Raw genomic sequence first — 10,135 nt, forward strand, 5'->3', positions numbered from 1 at the left:
GAGAGAGAGAGAGAGAGAGAGAGAGAGAGAGAGAGAGAGAGGCTCCCTCTACAGTTAATACGGAGTCATTTATCATCACTTGCAGGAGAAATAGCAGACAGACTGTGTGGAGCAGTCAGGAGGTGAACTCACCGAGCAGAAGTGTATAGCCTATAGTGTAAGGTAGCTTGTGATAATGTCAGGTAAAAGACAATAGCTGTGTACCTAGTCCGTTAACATGCACGTGTTTTACTGACGCTGTGTGTCTCTCAACTAAGGAAATATTTTTGTCCGTTTCCTGAACATCCCACTGCATCGTCTCATTTTTAGAATACTTGTGGAGTGAGGGGAACTTTCTCCTCGCCGACTCGGCAGCGGAACAAACAGCCCAAATAACAGAGCCGTCAAAAAAACAATGGAAATCAACCGATTCCTTTCCTGACATCCGCGTCCTTTAAAGCTGGGAACCCAGCGAGTCTCCGAAAGGGGTGAGAGAAGAAGCGACATGTTTTCCACCGCAAGCGAGACGCGGGGCTCCCGCCGCTGCGTGGCCGAGGATGCTGACGACTGGTCGGGGAGGACAGCACGCCTTGGGTCGCTGAGGATCGGATCGGATCGGATCGGTCCGGGAAACCGGTGTTGAGAGCGGTGTGGGTCCAGGAGGAAGAGTTGTGGGGATAAGTACACGACTGGAGAACCGGGGACTACGCTCCGAGGTCGGCAAGGTGCCCGCTACCAGCCGCCCTGGTAGTAGTAGGACGTGTCGCTGCACGCAGGCAGTTTGTTTTCCTGCACTCGATTCATTTACTATGAACTCTGCTGCGTCGTCTGCAGCCAAATAAGTTGGGTTTGATTTCCAGACTGATACACGGAAACGATGGACAAGAGACGGGATCGGATGTAGGCTAACTCTCCTTTTTTTTCCGCTCCATGCGATGTGAATGAAACATTGGAATGGATGACAAAAAAGTTACGTTTTGTTTTTGAATATAATTGACTGGACATGGGTAGGATCGCGCATGGACCTCAAATGGATTTATATACATTTATTTATTGTTTACAAATCCCAAATGGATATATTTCTACTACAGTTATAAATGACAGGCTGACTGTTTTTCTCTCTCGCTGAACTGGAATTACAAGGACGACCAACTCGCCCGCACAATGGCCCGCAACTGGATTATATATTGGACCGGTTTACTCTCCCTTTTCTCCGGGGGAGTCGCTTTTTCTGGTGTCTTTAACGCGTCGGACATGCTGACAGATGGCCTGTTGGACGTCAAGCTGTCTCCGGGGAAAGACGGCGGGCGGCAGAGCGGTGGCTTCCATCCACTCCTATATTTTAACCCCGAGGACGTAGTTCAGCTGAGGCAGCGGTCGTCCACCACACACAGCCACATATTTAAAGTGATCCGTGCTGCCGTTCTCTCCATGCTGTCCAACGCTGCCTTCTACATGCCTCCCGCCAATCACCAGGCATTCACCGGCAAGTGGAACGAGATTTACGGTAACAATCTCCCGCCCCTTGCACTTTACTGTCTCCTGTGTCCAGAGGACAGTGCTGCGTCCCACTTTCTTCTTAACTTCATGGACCGCATGGCAGCCTACCCCGATTGGAAGGTGACCAGCGCTCCCAATGACGAAGTGCCAGCGGCCCACTCCCTCACAGGGTTCGCCACCGCCTATGACTTCATCCACTCCTTCCTGGACGAGCGGCGACGGGAGACGTACCTCCAGAGGATCCGCTCGGAGACGGAGGAGCTGTACGAGCTTTCCAAGCACCGGGGCTGGGGGAAGCAGTACCTGCAGAACCACCAGACCACTAACATCTTAGCTATCCTGACGGGCGCTGTGGTGGTGGGGACCGCACGAGACCCTGTGTCCATGATCTGGAAGCAGGCGTGTGTGAACTACATGGAGAAGACCCTGTTCCTCCTAAACCACATGGTGGACGGCTCCCTGGATGAGGGCGTGGCCTATGGCAGCTACACGGCCAAGTCCATCACGCAGTACGTCTTCCTGGCCCGCCGTCACTTTGACATCGACAACACGCACAACCACTGGCTGCGCGAGCACTTCTGGTTCTACTACGCCACCCTGCTTCCGGGCTTCCAGAGGACCGTGGGCATCGCCGACTCCAACTACAACTGGTTCTACGGCCCCGAGAGCCAGCTGGTCTTCCTTGACGCCTTCGTCATGAGGAACGGCACCGGCAACTGGCTGGCCCAGCAGATCAGGAAGCACCGGCCCAAGGACGGGCCCATGAGCCCGTCATCGGCCCAGCGCTGGGCCACCCTCCACACGGAGTACATATGGTACGACGGGGGGCTGGCACCGCAGCCCCCGCACGGGCATGCCCAGGCCCGCATGCACGTCTTCTCCAACTGGGGCGTGGTCACCTACGGGGCGGGGCGGCCCAGCGCCCAGGGCAACACCTTCGTCTCCTTTAAGTCAGGGAAGCTGGGCGGACGGGCCGTCTACGACCTGGTCCACGAGAAGCCCTACTCCTGGCTGGACGGCTGGAACAGCTTCAACCCCGGCCACGAGCACCCCGACCAGAACTCCTTCACCTTCGCCCCCAACGGGCAGGTGTTTGTGTCGGAGGCGCTCTACGGGCCCAAGCACAGCTACCTGAACAACGTGCTGGTGTTCGCCCCGTCCCCCGGCAGCCAGTGCAACAGCCCGTGGGAGGGCCAGCTGGGGGAGTGCGCCAAGTGGCTGCGCTGGACCGAGAAGGGGGTGGGGGACGCGGCCGGGGAGGTGGTGGCCGCCTCCTCCCACGGAGACGCCATGTTTGTGAGCGGGGAGGCGGCAGGGGCCTACTCCCCAGCCATGGGGCTGAGGAGCGTGTACAGAGCGCTGGTCCTGCTCAACTCCCAGACCCTGCTGGTGGTGGACCACGTGGAGAAGAGCGACGACTCGCCCCTGAGCTCCATGAGCGCCTTCTTCCACAACCTGGACATTGACTTTAAGTACGTTCCCTTCAGGTTCATGGACCGCTACAACGGGGCCATGATGGATGTGTGGGACGCCCACTATAAGATGTTCTGGTTCGACAGCCGCGGCCGCAGCCCGGACACCAGAATACAGGAGGCCGAGCAGGCAGCAGAGTTTAAAAAGAGGTGGACCCAGTTTGTGAACGCAACGTTTCCAATGACCGGAGCTGTCACCAGGGTAGCTTATGTGATGCACGGACCTTACGTCCAAGTCTCGGGCTGTAGATTCATAGACGACAGCCGAAACGGAGTAAAGCTTTCTTTAACCATAAACAACACTGAGAAGATCGTCTCTATTGCTACAAACTACCAAGACATTGGAGCCAGGTTCAGCTACTTGGGCTTTGCAGGTTATTCTAAAGTGGAGGATAGAAAGGAGGTCTTGAGGTTTGGCCTCGGCTCACAAGTGATTCCTCAACAGACGCTGGTGGAGGAGCAGCTGTTTGACGCTGGCTTCACGGTGAACGTGATCGCGGGGCTGGTTCTCTGCGTGGTGATGGGCTTGCTGACCATGCAGAGGAAGTTGTACCTGTGCTCCAGCAGGTCCATGCGTTACACCCTGCTCCTGGTGCTCTTCCTGTGGATGACCGAGCTCCTGCTCGTGTCCAACAGCTGTCGCCAGCAGCTCCTCTGTGGGGTGAACTGGAAAGGAGCCGGCGGCGACGCTAACAAACAACAGAGCGTACCCGACGACCATCCACTCCCCACCATCGTCATAACAACCCTGCCCGGCTCGGGGGCGGAGATACTGCAGCACCTTTTCTACAACAACTCAGACTTTGTTTACATCAGAGTCCCGACGGAACACGTGGACGTCCCCGAGATGGAGTTTGAGTTTGATTCCCTGGTGGACGCCTTCGAGTGGTCGAGGGCCGACGCCCTGCAGGGTCGCTATAAGATCCTCCAGGGATGGCTGCACTCCCTTGTGCTCAACACCAGGCTGCACCTGCAGAACATCCAGCTGATGGAGGGGGGCGGTTGGGCCAGACCGCCCCAGAGAGCCGGGGGAGGGGGGTCCAGGGACAAGAGGAGGAGGGCCACGAGGCGAGAGCCGGCGGCGGAGCTGAAAGGCAAGCTGAGGGCCAGCGCGGGCCGAGACGCCGAGTACGTGATGGAGCTGAGGCGCCACATGGCAGAGCACCCCAAGGCCCGCGTGGTGCTCAGCCTGAGGAGCGGGAGCTGGCCCCTCAAGCTGCCCTTCCTTCACGAGGTGCTGGGGCCCTCGATGAGGTCCCTCTACCTGCTCCGGGACCCGCGGGCCTGGATCTATCTCATGCTGTACAACAGCAAACCCAGCCTGTACTCCCTGAAGAACATCCCCCAGCACCTGTCCCTGATGTTCAGGGGGGAGAAGGGGGTCCGGATGGCTCCAGAGTTCAGGACCTTACAGGGGCTCCTCTCCCGCTCCCAGAATAGCCCAGTTCTGCTGCTGGCCCACCTGTGGCTGGCCCACACCGCCGCTGTGCTTAGGGTGGGCCAGACCCTCCCGGCGGATTCCTTCCTCCAGGTGAGGTTTGAGGACATGGTGGTTTTCCCCCAGGAGACGGCCCAGAGGATCCACCGGTTCCTGGGGGTCCCCCTGTCCCCCGCCTCCCTCAACCAGCTGCTGGTGTCCACCTCCACCAACCTGTACTCCCTGCAGTACGAGGGGGAGGTGTCCCCCGCCACCATCCACGCCTGGAGGCAGAAGATGTCCGGGGCGGACGTGAGGTTGATAGAGGACATGTGTGGGGGATTGATGAGGAAGCTGGGCTACACGCTGCAGGTCAGCTGACCCACCATCTAGAACTCTGATTGGACGCTGTGGGGTTTTGTTTACAGTGCTTGCCATGTTTATCTTGTAGTCGAAGGAGTTATGTTTGGAACTGGACCTTAACTGGAGTTTTTACAGACAAAGAAGTTTGAATTGTTAGTTTGCTTGATTGAGGAGTTGTTTGTTGTAGCTTGTATGTCAGGGTGTTATTAGATCAACCAATGTGTGAAGGGAAATGTTTAAGGAGAAAGCTTTCATTATACAGTTGGAAACATTACATTCCCTATGTTAGAGTTTGGTTTGAAAGGTTTGTCCTTCAAGCAGTCGTCTGGAGAGGAATTCCAATAACTTTTACCAGAGCTTTAATTCATTTGATGGAAGGCTCAGAGTGCTTTTACACGTCTATTGGGCTCTCCCGCTCACAACCTCTCTCTCCATCTCACAATCTCTCTCTACCCTTTTTCTCTCTCCATTTCCCCGTCTCTCACTTTCCATCTTTTCATAACTGATGAGAAATTGTAGTAATCATAAGTACTTTATGAAGACCTCTCTAATATTCATGTTCACATTGATGCTCATCTTGTATTCATGCCCTGCCTTGTTTCTTGAGTCACATCTTTCTAACCGAAATGTTAATATTCATAAGTGCTTTTACTGAACTGACATTCATGTACAGAGGAAATATCACCAAAATGATATAATTTAACATAATATATAAATATGTCGACTTTGTACCCTTTAACAAGGATTATAAACCGCTGCTGTATAGAGATGTAAAAAATAGCTTCTAACAGATATGATAAAGGATGTTGGTTACATTGTCTTGCTCTGTGATAGACATAAACTATATGGTATTTTTGTAAACCCAACATAAAAAGGTTAATCTGTCAGGCAAGAAAAGCTTGTAAGAGCTCAAAGATGTCATGGCTGTTTGCTGGCTTAACACTTGTGATTATATGAGAGAATCTCTGCTCTTGTTAATATTTATACTCCATGTCCTCATTATACGACGGCAAAATAAACAGAGACCCTGAAGGTCTTCTGAGTGGAGAAAAAGTGTTTATTGGTCCCATAGGAGGTATGAATATCATTACTATAAGTCCCCTCCGGGTTTATTGAATCAGAGCAGAGGAGGAGGGTCTAATGGGGATCAGATAGAGGAAACGGACAGCCTTGAAAGGTCTCTAGCCACAGCTTTTACCCAGCGCCCCCAGCCATGCTGCTAATGTGTGATCTAGACCAGGTACAAACAGGCTCTAGAACAGATCTACTAGACAATGTCCAGCACACAGGCTGAATGACGCTACTCATAGGATTACTTAATATCGTCCAGTCAGAAGAAACAAAAATCGGCCAAATCTCAACCAAAAAAAAAGTAAAAATAAATAACATCCTCCTATCAGAAGATGACAAAAAAGGGATGCATACTCTGTAGAGGTTCTGCTATTGGTATATTTCCGTTTCCAGAGAGCAGATGAGATTTACTTCATTAATCCCAGATGAAAGATGTGGGTAACGATTTGGGTGAAAAGACGAGAGGTTCCTCAGTCACTTGATGTGTAGATCACAGCCAGTGTTTCATGCAGACGATGTCCACATAGACGCTCACTGTGTCCCCCCTGTTACTGGAGCGTCCTCCCAGCCGGGCGACGTCCTTTTTCCCGGGCTCCGTGTGCAGCGAGAGGCCCTCTAGCGACCAGCTGAACACCTGTTTGATGTCTGTGGTCCCTGTGTTTCGTGGAGCCTTGGCACCCGCACGTTCCTGCAGCCGGGCTGCGTCCAGTGAGCAGCTGTGTTCGGTGTCTGCTGTGTGGGGATGCGGTTCCTAGCTTGGTGGCCTTTAATTACTCTCTGCTTCTTTTCTTGTGATACCAATGTGTGTTGTGTGGCTCAGTGGTGGGAGGTGGAGAGGAGAGATGAATAAATTCTTACTTTAATTACAAGAAGTGCTTCGTCTTTCTTAACAAGGTTCAAATCAACACTGTTCGGATTGTCTATTTCTGTGTCTTGAAACCCAACTCTAATTAGACATGTGTTGTTATGATGAATTATATCCCAAGCGAAGAGGTTAAGAAAGCATAACAGCAACTACAATTATCACACTAAAATAGTCAGCTTTACCCTTATAAAACACTGGACACAAACACACCAACATGAAAAACATTTACCGCATTGAGTGGGCTTCTACATCAGACAACATGCTCCTGGACACAGCCGCTGATTTAGTGGGGTCAGTGGAGGAGAACATCCCATAATAGAAGCCGCCAGAGGTATAATCTAATGCTTGGCACATGAGACGGATCAGAACCGAGATGGCGACTCAGTGAGTCGCATCATTAGCCGCTCAATGGTTGGCCGTCTCTGCTCCCACTCCATGCCGTCACATCATGTCTCAGCCTTCAGAGTAAAGGCATGTTGGATCCTTCAGTGTAAAAGCACACCTCTCTTCAGAGACGACATATGCTAATGTGGTAGTTATAGTAGTTGGAGAAAGGCAGCTCTGACAGGACTAAGGAGGCATTGTAAGTACCACTTGATAACAGGCTATAGTGGTTTGTAGCTTTGTTAAAGAGCCTTGGTGGTGTCGATTAATATAGAACATAAAATCAATGAGCTGCTACATACGTAGCAGGCTGTGATGGAGCTATACATCATCCAAGTTTTTTTACTTCTACTTCTGCTATACCACTAGTGCATATTCACTGTTGTACTCTTTGATGTCAGAGAAATGAGAATTGAGAAACTCAGAGAAATTAGAAGAAATTATCTCAATGAAGACGGAAGGCTGGGTGATGGACCTCCTTTGATGCTAGACCGTCAGCAACTTCCCATTATTATTTAATGAGCTATCGCTCAGGAAGAATGATGCTCCTGGCAACTGAGTCGGCTGGCATTGTAGTGTGGGGAAGGGATAGGCCAGCTTTAGCCTGCCTTCACCCAGTCCTGTCAATGGTTGCACAGCAGGAGGGGATTAGCCTAGCTTTAGCATGCCAACCCAGTCTCTACCGACTCCCTTTAGTGGCTACACATAGCAGGTGAGCTCAGCTAGCATTCCTGGCTCCCTCTGCATCAATGTCTCCACGGCGACCCTCCCTGGCGATGGGCCCATCTCCTGCATCCTCCCCCTCACCTCATTAATTAACATTTAGAGGCTCCCCAATCACTCACGGAGACGCCTGCTATCCAAGCCCACAGAGCAACTGTTGCTGCTTCCCTGCTGTGCTGGGCCATTAGCCCTGCGCTAATGAACGAGAGACAATAGCAATCTCTCACAAGAACTCTCCCTCTCTCTCTACAATAACAAGCTGCCCATGCAACAAACTGAAAGTTGGCTGGATTTTGGGCCCAATATTGACCTTGAAGTGACTCTCTCAGGACTCTCTCTCTCCCAGGCCTGGGGAGGCGGTGCAGAGCAGATGGTATGGTGATGATGATGAAGATGATGTGACTGGCTCACACTTTGTCATCTCACCTCAGTAAACAGACACCGTAGAGCTCACTGATCCCACTGATCATTTACCAAGCAGTGACAGAGCTGTGCTTCAAGATGGAGGAGGGAGGAGGAGGGAGGAGGGAGGAGGAGGGGGAATAGGGAGGCCGAGGTGGAAAAGCAGGAGGAGGGGGAGGAGAAGGTGGAGTATGAGGAGGTGAGGGAGGAAGGAAGAGAGGGAAAAGGGAGGGGGAAGAGGGAGGGTTTGAGGATGAGAAAGGGGGAGGAGATGGAGAGGGGGAGAAGAGAAGGGAGCTGGAGGAGAGAGAGGGGGAGGAATAAGTAGAGGACACAGTAGATAGAGAGGAGGAGAAACAGGATGGGGAAGAGGGGCAGGAGGTGGAGGGTGGGGGAGGAGAGTGGGGAGGGAGGGAGGGAGTAGGTAAGTTGGATGTTAACACGAGTATGGAGGGAACATTGACGTTGTCATTGTTGATGACAGGACAATAATAAGTGCCAAGATTTGGATCCTCCACACTGCAGGATGAGCAGCTCTGGGCCTCCAGTTGGAGACCAGGCGGTACCGACCAACATACCAGACCAGCCTCATCCGTAACAAAACCACCCTCACCCACAACCAGACAACCCTCACCCTCCACCAGACCAACCTCCCTCACAAACACCAGACTGTCTGCTGGCATGACCGCTAACCATCTTCCGTTACGTCACCTGGAAAGAACTACAGCTTTAAAGTCCAGATCCATATTTGGTATAATCAAATGTGTTTTTCTGGTGAGAGAGCCATGAAGTTTTCTAAATATAGCGATATTCACTCTATGATGCGTCCTTTCCCATTGGACTTTGGGTGCTGTTAATGTGAAGGCCTATATAGACTATAGGTATCCATGGCCACCTTGTCAACTGAAGGTGAGCGCTATTAATGTGAAGGCTTATGTAGCCGAGGTGTATACAGCCAACCTTGTCAACTGAACTGTCTGGACTCACTAGAGAGTCCTGCCCTTGTTCCGTTTCACTTGTGAAGCTTCCAGAAGAGTCCCTCCCACGGGGAACTAAAGCCTTTATAGTGAAACTGTCCTTGTTCTTTCTGATCCAACACGTTGAGTCTGAAGTCTCACCACAGTTTCCAGCAGTAATAAACACACATCAGGGCAGGAGCCACTATAAGGCAAAGAGCTGAATGATGTCAGATGCTGTCTGACTAATGGCTCTGCTGGAAAAGAGCTGGTGAGCACCACTGGAAAGTGTTGTTACATAAAGGTTGTGTTATGGTTCACACTGGTGAGACAGACAGACAGACAGGCACACAGATAAAGAGGCAGACAGACAGACAGGGAGAAAGACAAACAGAATAAAAGACAGACAGGGAGAGGGAAGAACATAAATAGAGCTAGGATGGATAATTGCGAATAGAAAATGGGACTGGTCGGATACAAACATGAAAGAGAGAGGAGAGACAAACGTATGTCTGGGTTTCCCCAGGGGAGGCGGGTTCCCAATCAGAGCACACACACACACACACACACACACACACACACACACACACACACACACACACACACACACACACACACACACACACACACACACACACACACACACACACACACACACACACACACACACACCAAAAAAAATTGGCCTGCTGTTCTGGTTTCAGGCCAGAGAAATAATGTCCAACCTAACAGTTGGAACCGTTTGGTTTTCTGTTTCACTTGCTTATCTATTAACTAAAAAAAAATAGTTTAATTTCTGGTGACACAGGGACGGCTGCAGACAGACAGATAAGGAGTTAGACAAGCAGACGTTCGTCTTTGAGGTTAATTTAAAAAGGACATTGTCAGCGAGGGGATCTTCACCTGGTCATCTCTCTTTATCCCTCCTCCTTTCCTCCTCTCTCTTCCCTCTCTTCTCCTCCTTCCTCTCCACAGCTCACCTCCTCCCTTTATCGTTCTCTCT

At 51.5% G+C, this 10,135-nt stretch overlaps 1 protein-coding gene across 1 annotated transcript; it reads left to right on the top strand.

The window, feature by feature from the left end:
• Positions 1-1,143: 1,143 nt before the first annotated feature.
• On the top strand, positions 1,144-6,611 carry dselb (dermatan sulfate epimerase like b; the record flags this gene model as incomplete). The annotated part of the gene is made up of 1 exon (XM_079754940.1): positions 1,144-6,611. One exon carries the CDS (start codon positions 1,144-1,146, stop codon positions 4,747-4,749), a length of 3,606 nt encoding a protein of 1,201 aa, XP_079611066.1. The 3' UTR covers positions 4,750-6,611.
• Positions 6,612-10,135: the final 3,524 nt, after the last annotated feature.

The sequence above is a fragment of the Pollachius pollachius genome, assembly GCF_949987615.1.
Source record: "Pollachius pollachius genome assembly, chromosome: 17".
Classification (NCBI taxonomy): domain Eukaryota; kingdom Metazoa; phylum Chordata; class Actinopteri; order Gadiformes; family Gadidae; genus Pollachius; species Pollachius pollachius.